This window comes from Agelaius tricolor, unplaced genomic scaffold, assembly GCF_023055355.1.
Source record: "Agelaius tricolor isolate 1412-34295 unplaced genomic scaffold, bAgeTri1.0.p SCAF_2, whole genome shotgun sequence".
Classification (NCBI taxonomy): domain Eukaryota; kingdom Metazoa; phylum Chordata; class Aves; order Passeriformes; family Icteridae; genus Agelaius; species Agelaius tricolor.
This window is the reverse complement of record NW_027269262.1, coordinates 26,614,704-26,626,932: the sequence shown is the minus strand read 5'-3', so window position 1 is coordinate 26,626,932 and position 12,229 is coordinate 26,614,704. Positions and strand designations below refer to the sequence as shown.

Below are 12,229 nucleotides of genomic sequence, written 5' to 3'. Positions count from 1 at the left end.
GCTGCTGGCCTGACCTGTCTCTGCCAGCCTCCCACCGTGGCTGGGAAAGCAAGATGACACAAATGGAGAGGAGCAGAAAAACTCTTGAAATACCTGGAGAAGCCAGGCTGCCCAGAGCCGGGTGCGCCGGGCTCAGGACACACACAACAGTAGTGCCAGCCAGACTTCCCCGCCTCCAGCCGGGTTTTGCTTTTGCACGCAGGTGTAGCAGTCGATATTATGGGGAAAAGGCGTGAGGGGGGATGTTCCTGAAACAGCACACATAGATTTTTACGCGATGCCCGCGTTTCCACGAAGACATTGCCGTTGTGCGCCCCGCACCGCCCGGGAACTGGGGCTGCTTTTTCCCTGCTGGGCTCGTTCCACAGGTCGAAAACCCGAGGAGAATCCTGCCTTGCCGTGCCACGGCCCTCCAGCCCCTCTTCCTGACCACAGCCGCTGCTAATTTTAAAAGTTGTTTGTGCCGCCTCCGAGAGAAGAAAAACATGTCCCTGTATGAAGAGAGGTAACGAGAAACAGGCCTTAGGTGGCAGAGCCAGGGCTGGTCAGGGTGTGAGGCTGAGGAAAAGCCTCTGCTCCCCGCGGGGCTCAGTCTCGGGCACACTCGCCTGACAAGCGCTGGGTTTGCCAAGTTCGTGGCAGAAGAGACCGAGGAGGGTCCTGGGAGCTGGCGCCGGCGGGGCGTTTCTCGGCTTGTCGCTCCTCTCCCCCGCCTGTTACCCCATCCGCTCCTCTCCCACGCCGTGGCGTGGGCGGCGTGGGCGGCCGCCCTGGCAGTGCCCGCGGGGGCGACGGCCGTGTTTGCGTTTGTGCCGGGCAGTCTCATGGAAACCGGCTCGCAGCGCCCCCGCACTCCCGCGCTGCCCGGGCAGCGGCCGGCCGAGCCCCTCCGCGCCGGGAGCTCCGCCGCCTGGCTCTCGCCCCGCCGTGCCCGGCTGCGGTCTGGCCGGGCAGCCCGGCTGTCAGGGCCCGCGGCGCGGCGTGGCTTCCCTGCCGGCCGGGTAAGGCGGGCGGGGGCCGCCCCGGCAGCGCATCCCCGCCCGCACCCGCGGCCCGGCCGGGCAGGGCAGGGCAGCCGTGGGCGGCGGCGGCCCGGGCAGTGCCGCCCGGCAGCGGGGCGGGGAGCGGGGGAGGTGGGGGCGAGGGAGGGGGCGAGGGCGGCTCTCACTCCTGAACTCTCCGCTCTTCCCTCCCTCTCGGCACCCCCGCCTCCGACCTTCGCCGCTGCCGGGATCGCGTCTTGCACCAGCCCGTCCTCTGAGAAGCGGCGAGGGGGCCCGGCCATGGAGACCCTCGTGCGCCCCGGGGCCAGCAAACCCCCCACCGGGTAAGCTCCCGCCGGGACCCGGGCCGGACCGGCCGCCGCTCCTCTCCACGGGCGGGAGCGGCTCCGGACGGCGACAGCGGCCGTGCTGGCCGGCGGGCCGCGGTGCCTGCCCTCCGTCCCGCCTGTCTCGCTTCCCTCTGGGCGCCGAGCTCGGAGCGGCGCGCAGGTGTTGGCGGCCGGGCCGCTCGGAGCACAGCCCTGGGACGGAGGGGGCACGGCGGGGAGCCGGGGGCGGCAGGGCGGTGAGCTCGGGCGCAAAAAGGTCAGCAGCAGGAGAAAGTGCCTGTTTCGCCTTTGCCCCGCGGGAGGGGCGCCCCGGGCCGGCTGCCGGCGCTGCCCCTCGGCTGCGAGACCGGAGAGCCGGTTCGATTCGGGGCTTGCTCCCTTCAGGGGGTGCTTCGGAGCGGCCCTGCGGGACGAAGGGCAGCCGCTGCTTGTAGCTCCCGACCCGGGCCACCGGGGCTGCAAGGGACACTGGCGGGGCCGCGGCGGGGCTCGGGGCAGACCCGTCCGGCGGAGGGTCCGGAGAGCCCCCGCGGCCGCAGATGTTCTCATCCATACGCCCCTCTGCCCCAGCGCTAGGACGCAGCTGCCAAAAGCCTTTGAAAGGTTTATTCAGCCGTCCCAGACGTGGGTCTCAGCCCCACCGCACGGCCGCGGCAGAGGAAGGAAGAGCATTGCCAACCGCGAATTAAAAGTGCCCAAAATTGTCCGAGGTTGGTGGGAGACCGCGGTGACTACTCCCAGTACCTCCTGCCTTTGGTGACAAGCACCGCTCTGGCAGCACTATTGCTAAGTAGCGGTCAGCCCGAGTGCAGACCGCGGGAGAGTTAGGGATTTTTCAAGAGAACAGACAAGTAGAAGATATGCCAGCAGTGGAATTTATTAGTCCGTTAATTAAACGACGAGAGCAGCAGCACGATGAGGTCCTAAGTGATCTCTTTTGTGAGAGCAAAAGCTGGGCAAGTTTTAAGAGCTGTGCTGTCTGCTCGCTGCAATTTACTGCTCTACTTCACACTGTACAGGCTGAAAGAGACTGTGATTGCTTCAGCAGCTTTTTTTATTTTTAGTTCTAATGTTTATATCATAAATTTATTTTCAACAAAGTAGGAAATAGATCTAAAGTACGTGCTAGTGGGCTACAGTACTTTTGTTCAGTTTCATTTCCTTAGTTTGTATTTAATAGGGAACCTTGCAGTGTACACAGAAAGTAGTACAGGGAGCAGGGAGTGAAGAAAAGATGCCATTGCTAGTGCTGTGGTAATGAAACAGTGTGTGCCATATTTCTTTGACTTGCAGAGTAGGACATAGCTTGCTGCTCTTTTTGTAAATAAAATGCTTACTTCCAGATGAAATTGAGCCTGTTTGATCATGACCTTTTAGGCTAACCTAAAGGAAGAGTGGTAGATGTAAGGTGCCTCCCCTCTCTGTATTTAGTTGATGTAACAGTATAGCTGCTTTCTAAAATCCTGATGGAGAGGAGATCTATGGTGCCAATTTACACGTGTGCTTTGAAGAGTAATTCAGATGCAGTGCTGACTAAAAATTTGTCTTGATTGCTGCGTATCCAGCATTTTAATGAATCCAAAGATTCATTAAAAAAAAATTAATTTGCAATAGGAACCCATGTCATTGATGCATCTCAAAGAGGACCACTGGGGCCTGGGGGCATTTCTGAATAAAACTCCTGAATCCTTTTGTAAACAGTTTCATCTGTGTAAACTTGTCAGCAGCCAGATTCAGAAATCACATGCATGAACAGAAGTTACAGTAACTGCATGAACTTCAGTCATATTGCTCCTGACATGGCTCAAGAAGATGAAGCCAATGGTAGGGTACAGATGCACTTGTGATATTGTATAACAAAGTGTGTGGGTGCTAATCTGCTCATGTGGAAGCTGATGGCAACGCTGTCATGTGCACCAAGAGGTGACTGCCTGTTTTATCTGAGCTCATTTCAGCCTTGAATTACTCTTTGCTGCCTTTTCTTGCAAGTCAGACCTTCCCAGCCTGGATGTGTCTGTGCTGTTAGCAGGGGACTTCAGTGAATGATTCATAATTCCCTCAGTTGCTATCATCCATATTGGACACTGGTGGATGTTTGATCCCTAATCAGATTTTGCTCACTCAGTGATGAAATCTGTTAGGGTCAGGAAAGTGCACAGCTTTGTCCTTTTTGGTTTTCATGTGAATCCAGACATGAACTGCATCTGTGGAGTGTGGCTGAGGACCTCTGGCTGTTAAGGCCGTTGTGACAGAAATACCTTCCTTTCATGGCAGAAGACGTGCTATACACATTTCCAATTTATTGATTGGCTTAGCTTGCAGTTATGAAAGGGAGGTTAAAATGACCGTAGCTTCAAAATTTTTAACAAAATTTAGGCAGAACTGTTTTGTCTCTATGTAAATCATTAACAGCAACATTGTGACTCTCCCTTGTTAAACAGTGAACAAATTTAATGTATCATTTTGTGCAGGGTAGAGGCGCTCTGCTGTGTGCTTATACAGATAAATTGATTGTGTGTGTTCCACGGCACAGTTCCTTGTGTGGAACTGTGTGGAACTTCATTTAAATGAAGATGATACTGTTGGGCTTTTGTTTTTTGGTTTTGTTTGTTTGTTTATTTTAAATAGCAAAGGAAAAACTGCAATTTGTGCTGGTGTTTCAGGGTTTTTTCCAATTTTTCAGTTTCAAAAAAAATTGCACATTTCAGAACCAATAATTTTATTATTACTGATTGCTAGACATAAGTTTTTTAGAAGCTTTATCAAGTACATAATGCTTTATTTAATGAACATTTATTTTGATTTATGAAAGTGAATTTAAGAACAACCAGTAGAAAAAGTAGAAATGACAATTTACTCTGTGATTATGCAACGGATACTAAAAGACAAATACACTTCTTTAGTATCTTTCTGTTAGTATCTGCCCTTGTTTCATTAGGGAAAACAGAGAGAACCTTCTCTGGATGTTTCAGTTGGTTTCTTTTTTGACCATAATTTGGCATGACAGACATACACTGGTCATAAATGGCACTGCAAGCTCAAGGATCCATTCTGTTCTGCTCTGTTAGGAGCCCTGCAAAGAGCAGAGCATCTTCCCTGGCCACTGAAGTCATCTCCATCTCCCATAAAAGCCAGCAGTTTATGGATCCATCTTCATGCCTGTGTCTGAGCACAGAAAAGCTTCCTCTGGAGCCTGGCAAATGTGAGGAAAGCCTCTGTATTCAACTGGATGTATGAGTGCTTTCTTTAAGTAAGACCTTTATTTTCTGTGCATCAACTTCCTTTGCTATATCACAGGGCCTTATGGTACTAAAAAATACAGGCACATCTTAGCACACCTACTTTAGAGTGCCTTCCCTGCTGGATAGAAGTGTCTCTGGAAGTCAGTTATGGATGTAAAACATTAGTAAGGTTTACATGCAGAACTTACAGCTACAGAGCAAGTTGCACATCTCAACTTGTTGAAAGTTTTTCTTACTATTTTATAACTACTACACATAGTTAAGCATGTTACTTTGTAAAACTGCACAACCAGCTTAAGAAAATTAATATTGTGTTAGGGTTTTATTTTCTTGTCTAGGAAAGCCTGGAGAGCACTGTTGTGCACAGAACATCTCTTAGTGTATGTAACACCAGTTATATCATACTCTAGCTCATCTCCAGGTGTTGCACAATTTAGGGTAAAAAGAAGCAACATGTAATTAGTTTTTAATTGGAAAACTGAGCAATTTTTATATATTTTCTATGTTTTGTATTTATATGAGATTTCTGTGTAATGTGCAAAGTGGTGGCTGGCAAAGGGCAATGACTGCAACCATAAATGTTCAGTATCAGTGTGGTAAAATCGCAAAGTGGTTTGGCTTGAAAGGGACCATAAAGATCATCTCATTCCAGCTCTCCTGCTGAAGGCAGGGACACCTTCCACTAGACCAGGTTGCTCAAAGTCCCATCCAGTTTGGCCTTGAACACTGACAGGGATGGGACATGCACAGCTTCTCTGGGCAACCTGTTCTACTGTCTTACCACATAGTAAAAAATTTCTTCCTAATATCTCATCTAAACCTCCTTTCTTTTAGCTTAAAGCCATTCCCCCTTGTTCTATCCCTGCATGGTAGCAACTTTCAAGATTGCTGCCTCTAACAGTTGCAAAACTGACACTTGTGCTTTTGGCATTGGCCTTCACATTGTTTCATTATTTGTATCTGGACCACTCCTGCAGAATTCAGTTGATTCACTTCAATGCACTTCTTACGTGTCCACCTGAGACAGGGAGCTTCCCTGTGATGCATTTTCCTGGCACCACAGTCAACATTAACCCTGTCTTCCTCTCAGTCTGGGCCCAAAGTATTTCTTTCTGTGTCAGTGGACATACATCGCATTAAATAAAACTCTGGAAGTAATGACAGAAAAATTGTTCTTGCTACTGCATAGAATGAAACAGGGTAATTTTTTTTCTGTGTTTGGCACCTCCAAATGAATGTAACTGCTGAGCTAATATACTGTAACAGATTTGTATTTTCAGTCATGACTAATATCTCAGGATTGCTGAAGATAAGGATACTAATTGTAAGGGTAAGCCAAATGGCGAGATAAATGCAATGCAATCCAGTCCTGACAGCTGTTCTTTCTGAAGTCCAAATTCCTATTTCTCATATCTTATTTTTCCTTTTTTTCCCCTTTTCCTTTCTTTCAGAATCTGCCAGAGTAGAAAATGAAGGTGTTATAAAATCTCTTTCATTTCTAAAATTTCTTTTGTTTCAGTACTGTCCAGAATATTCAGGATTTGTTTTGATTTTCCCCATCTCCCAGTTGTCTCTCATTATTTTGTTCCTATGGAATCTTTCATATTTTTTCATCTTGCCATTTTATGCCGCCCCTGCCACCATTAGATGAAACTGAACCTTCTCTTTCTTACTGTCACCTTAGTTGCCTTTCATGTTCTTTCCCTTGCAATTTCAGATTCATTTTTATTCAGGTTTTGCTCCTGTAAATTTACATCTTGGTCAAATTGCTAGTCTTCATGGAATCATTTCTGTGCTATGCAGGAATATTTTGATAGGACAGATTTTACTTACCACCTGTCTGGGCTGGCTACACCATTAACAGTCAATTTCAGGAGGTTGCACTGGAGAAAGGGGCGTTAGTTACAGTTTCAAGTGCTCTCCTGGGTACACTTTGAGAAGATGCTTAAGGCCCTTAAAGGAAAACAACTTCCTAAATATTTATATTGAAGTCAGTATTCAAAAAATACATGGCTGCTTTGTGTGTAGTTACTGTGTGGTAAATTTCTTTTTGCCAAGTAATTCAGAACCCAATGCATGCTTATGGCCAGAATGAAAGAATTTGTTTTTTCCCTTCAAAGGAATGAGAGTTCTCTTGAATACGTGCATTTATTCTTAATCATCTGTCCTCATGTAGACTTCTGTTGTCACGGACTTGAATTATCTCTCAAGCATTTATGAAGACTTCTTAACAATATTCATTTGGCTTAAAGATATACATGTAGAAGACTCCATATTTTTTATATAGGCAGAAGTGTGAACATATTTACACGACCAGCTCCAAAAGCAGCCAGGAGGCCTGTGACAGAGTTAGGGAAGTACCTCACTTCTCCTGAATCGCAATTCAGTGCCTTAACAAGTGCTCCCCTGTGTATGGGCTTTAGCTACTCTGTTAGCATCAGCAAACACTTGATTTTCTGGCAACGACTGTGTTCTGTATACTGCAGCTTTTTGTGTTGCTCTGGCATTGTGATTTCCATGAAAATTGACAGTTTTCACACTTTAATGCTGCTTCTAAGAGAATGACGGGCCTTTAGAAATTGTTTTTTCCATAGTGGGTTAAGCCAGTTTATGCATGAGAAACTGTGAAATGGAAAAGACTTACAATCCATGTTTCCAGCTAAAATTATGATTTAAGGATCGTTTAGAAATGGCTGCATTTCCAGGTCATGGAAATTACAACTCTTATTAACGTATGAATCCTCTTAATATAGAGAGTGTTTCCAGAGCTGTGAGTTGCCCAGTGAGCCAGGCTACTTATCATTAAATAACTGATGGGAATAGTATATTGTTGTCATAGTTTCAGCATGAGAGTCTCAGCGGTGAGGCAGGGACTGCACCTGTGCTAAGGAGCAAGTCACAAAGCTGTGTGGCATGGCTGTGCTCTGAGGGCACTGAAGCACAGCATCTCATACCCTTTTGTCCCCTCATACCAGAAACCATAACTTTTCAGTTTTGTTAAACTCAGCTAATAAGCTTGCCTCAGGTGCTCTGCATTTGTGCAGAGTTGTAATAACCAGAGAAAGGGAAAAAATGGATTTGGGATGGTTTTTCTATGTTCTTTTGTTCTCACTATAGCTTCCAGATTCAGAGTGTCTATGAGACCATAAAATTAATTTCTTATTCCTGTAAATTCAACATGATAATTATATAATATGCTGTGTTTTGTGTGTTCCTTGGCATGTGTTGTATGGAAAAGAGTTCTCAGTCTCCTTTACGGTTTCAGTGATGAAACGAGTTACAAAGCTTTCTCTAGTAGTCAAAAAATGATGCAACCTGGGTACAGTATTTTTTTGGCATGCATCATTAAAGCAGGTAGGAAAGGTGGAAATGACGTGGTGCAGTTTGGCCAGAGGTACTTGCAGATGTGCACTAGATAGACTGCATTTTCAGGTCTGGTTCTGTGTTCTCTAGTGTCTTGTTTTTATTAAATGTGGCTGACCTGTGCATAAGTATTCAAGGCTGGTCTGTGAGATCTTCTGCCTCTTCCTCTCTCAGTGTTGCTGTGGTGTATGCAAAGTGGAACAGCTCAGTAAAGTGTGGTGGAGAATCCCTCAATTAAGTAATCATCAACCAGGTAATTAGGGAACTCTCTTACAGGAAACCCATGTTCAAGGATCTACTCGACAAAGGAAGGGCTGAGGGTTAAACTTGCAGTAGCTTTTACTACACCAGATTGCTAGGAACACCCCACAGCTTGGAGTCCTCCTTTTTCCTTTGCGTGAAAAGCCAGACAGATGTGAGCCTCAGTATTCCTGAAGCCATTGTGTTGTAGTTGGTGTTTCTGTAGCAAGCTCTCACTAGTGACTCAAAGGCTAGAGAAAATATGGTCTTCCTCAGCTACACTGGTGTTGTGGTGCTAACGGTGAAAACTTCCTTTGTTCAAAAGAATAAACAGGTAACATGCAAAATCATCACTCTGACATGGAGCTTGAGCAAGAAAATTACATTTTATATTATCAGTGTTCTAAATATAGCCATACTGTAAGGTTCCAACAGCAAGTACCGATCCGAAAGTACTTAATCAGATAAGTGTTATTTTACGTTTTCACCAAGAGTGACTAACAATCAGTGTGATTCTCTGTTTGCCATGCCTACTTTCCTTTCCTGTGTGTTAGGCTCTATTTATATAAATGCATGCTGATCTCATTGACTGTTACTGGGGTGTTATTGTGAAGTGGAACTAAAACTGTTGGTTTTCAGTAAACAGGGGTTAATGACATTGTTTTTTGAAGCCCACACAAACAGATTTAAAATGGATAACAATGGTTGATGAGATGCTTTCTGAATTTTTAAATGTTGTTTCGATAAACATTCTTGTTACCATTCATAGTAAGATGATATAAAACCTCTTTATATTACTGATTTTTGGTAATATTTCAGTGCCTTGGTTAGACTAAAGAACAGTAAAATTCAAGTGCCTGAGTACAAACACACCATTGATGATCAGCTGTTGCCATCTCCGAAGTCTGATGGCCATTCCTGTTAGTCTGCTGGTCCTCTTTTCTCTGAAAAAGCATGGTCCTTGGTTTTATTGCAGGGGAGGGGAGAAATGTTTCTCCTTTGTATTTGTGTTACGTGATGCCAGGAGATGGTGTGGTGGTGACTTGAGCAGGAGTTTGTCCTCTGAGGTTGCGTGGAGGTCCCCATGCTGTAGTATATGTAAATCCAGCAGTTACAGAATAATCTCAGTCAAGGCCAACATCTCCAGGAACACAAGAAGAAAGTTCTGTTTTAGATTATCTAGATGACTTGTTTTAAAAGTTCATTTCTTCCTTCTTGCCCCATGCATTCCACAGTGGGCATTCCTCAGTGCTCACCCTGGAGATTTTTTGGGTGCTATGACAGCAGTTTTCTGATGTAAGAGAAAATTGACTAGTAAATTCTACTCAAACCCTTTAAAACACTCATCTTTTGTTGTGTAGTTATTTTGTTTATGATAACAATTTTTCCCTGCATTAGTAAGTTCCAAAAGACAAATAAAAACTCCAAGTTACTTTATAGAAAAAACATATTGTTTAAATTTTTTCTTACTCCTGTGCTTAGATGATTTTCTTTTCTGCACTTTTTATGTGTGAGGTCATTGTCTTGCATAGACAGCAAAAATACCTCCTAGATAAATACAGCAAGCATGGCATGTCTGCTCTTACTGTGCACAGAATGTGTATTTTCCCCCCTGTTTTTGTCTGAGTTTGCCAGGAGGGGAGTCTCCAAAATCAATAAACAGTTTCAGACAAATGGGAAGAAAAAACGTTTTCTGTGCTTTTCTTCAATATCTGCTCCTGTGGCAGTGCTTTATTTCTGAACGTCTCAGCAGTGGTTCAGGGTGTTGAGGAGGCAGTATCTTGGTACAAATCCAGATTCCTTCTGTTTCTTTTTGTGGTATTGAGTTTGGTTTTATTTTTTTTTTTCTTTTGAATAACTTCTCATGGTACTTTTGGAACAAAGCCTACTCTTTTATGGATAATAAATAAATTACTGCTGCTTTCCCTGGGGGTACAGCTCACGTTTCAGTGTCAACACAGCTTTCTCTGCTCTAAGGGGGCTGGTCGTGTTGCTTGTGGTCGTTCTGAGGAACGCTTACTGCTAGGACAGGGCTTTCTTGGGGAGGAGGCCAGCCTTTGGCTTGTGCCATGATTAAAATCTTGGTACTGTGACACCTTCAGGTGCTCACTCCTAAGACTGACTCTCTCAATTCATTAAATACAGCTACAGTTAGGTCAGACCATGTTTCTAAACTGACAGTGTTGTAATTAACACAGTTTTTGGGGGTTTTTTTTGCTTTTAATTACCTGTTTCTTCTCCTCTGCTGAACTGGAGAGTCACTTGGTCATGTCACAGCAACACAGAGCAGCATCCCATGCTAAAATAATGTTACATTGCCAGATGTGCATTACTCTGTGTTTTCTGGGACATGCAGTCTTTTTGCTGTCTTATTTTATATGGCTTAAGGTCTGTTTTGCAGCTTCAGTCCCTGGGTAGTGACTTGTTCTGAGGGGGACAAATTGGGACCATTGTCCATTTTGTGAGTCTCCAACCCTTCATTTATCCAGGGAAGATGCAAATTGTCCAACACTAGGCTGTGTGTGGGAGTAGATTTACCTGAGCCAGACTGACATAGGCATGATAGGGAGCAACCAGAGTGTGGCAGGAAATTGTTCTCCAACTCCTTCATGTCTTTTGCAAACCAGAAGCTATTTTTATTCCCTCTCTTACGCTAGCAAGTCAAGGATTGCTGTTTTCTGATCAAGTCTGTTGTTCTGAAATATAATGTGTTAGTGCAGAATTGCTTCTTCTTATTAAACCCAGCTTTTCTGTTGTGAGACAAACACAGACATATCCATATGTGATGAACAGAGGGCCCAGGATCAAACTTAAATTGAAAGAAATCACCTTTTACATGAGTCATTACCTAACAGAATTTTATCTTAATTTCAGAGATTTGTGGATTTTCCAAATTACCTGTGTAGGTAGGAGAAGGATAAAAATTTACATTGCAGTTTTAAATAATAAATTTAATTGGCTGTTTTTTTCCTTCCCCTCAAGTCCTATAGATTGCACTAACTTTATAAAACAGTTCAGAAAAGACTACCTTAGCACAGCTCTATTGATGATTAAACAATGTCATGACATGGGGTCAGTAAAGTTGCTGACAGTAAAGTGACAACAGTAAAGATGCTTTTCTTCCTAACTTCCTATGAAATACTTGAATTCCCCTTCCAGCTTTTATATGGATTTGTAAGAAGGAAGAGAATACCTTCCTGAAAGAGCATTTAGTTATTCTGCAACAAATATTTATTCTTCTAGAGAAGACTGATTATAGTTGTGGTGTAGAATTCTTTCTGAAGAAGACAAATTGTGAATTTTGGAGCTATTTGCTATCAGTGGGTACAAGCTGTTCTTTGATTTCTTTGCTTTTAGTAGTTCTATTTCACAAATAATAATATCTCAGGTTATTTTAGTACATGATACCAGGATCAAAATACAGGGCCTTCCCTCTCCTGACTCAGATGTAGTATTTTGTTCTATTTTTTGTAACATTTGCTATTTTCCAGCCCCATATAGGAGAAACAAGGACTTTAATTTTTTCTTAGAAGCACTTCTGTTTTTTTCATTTTTCCCACTTTAAATTCTTGTTAAGGCTGTTAGTGTAGTATTGTACAAAATGACTGCTAAGGACTGAGCAGACTCGGAGTCTGTCTGTCCCCACAGACTACTGGATTCTCTTGAGACAGAGTCGAGAGTTGTACTTACCAGAGAATGAAGAGCAGCAAAAGACTTGCTAATTGTTTAATGCAAAATTGAAAATGGGACTTTGATCAGCTGCTCTGAAGCAGCATGAATTTATTTGACCTGTTCAGCACAGAGGAGACTGGGCATGGCTATGCTCCCATTGCTTTAATATTTATGTTTTGAGTTGAAGAGCCCTTTGGGTTTGGTCTTGCTCTGCTTCATTTGCCAGGCTGAGGTCTGCAAATCCCAAGCAGCTTGGCTAAAATCTCTGGGTCTGCTCCTGCACCAGACAAGTATGAGAGGGACCAATGTGGTCTTCAGTTGGGCAGATCAGGAAAATACTTGTGGATGCACACGGATCTTGGTGCTTTACAGGGGTTCA

General features: G+C 44.5%; 1 protein-coding gene across 3 annotated transcripts in view; it reads left to right on the top strand.

The window, feature by feature from the left end:
- Positions 1 to 288: 288 nt before the first annotated feature.
- Positions 289 to 12,229, top strand: part of COBL (cordon-bleu WH2 repeat protein) — a 157,568-nt gene continuing 145,627 nt past the window's right edge. For 2 of the 3 annotated variants that reach the window (XM_071454868.1, XM_071454874.1), the window contains exons 1-2: positions 289 to 505; positions 1,250 to 1,327. In XM_071454868.1, coding sequence (XP_071310969.1) covers positions 486 to 505; positions 1,250 to 1,327 — 98 coding nt within the window. In that variant the 5' untranslated portion in view covers positions 289 to 485. Of the gene's footprint in view, positions 506 to 667; positions 1,002 to 1,249; positions 1,328 to 12,229 lie in introns of those variants that run through there. The other variant, XM_071454859.1, reaches the window with a different exon arrangement.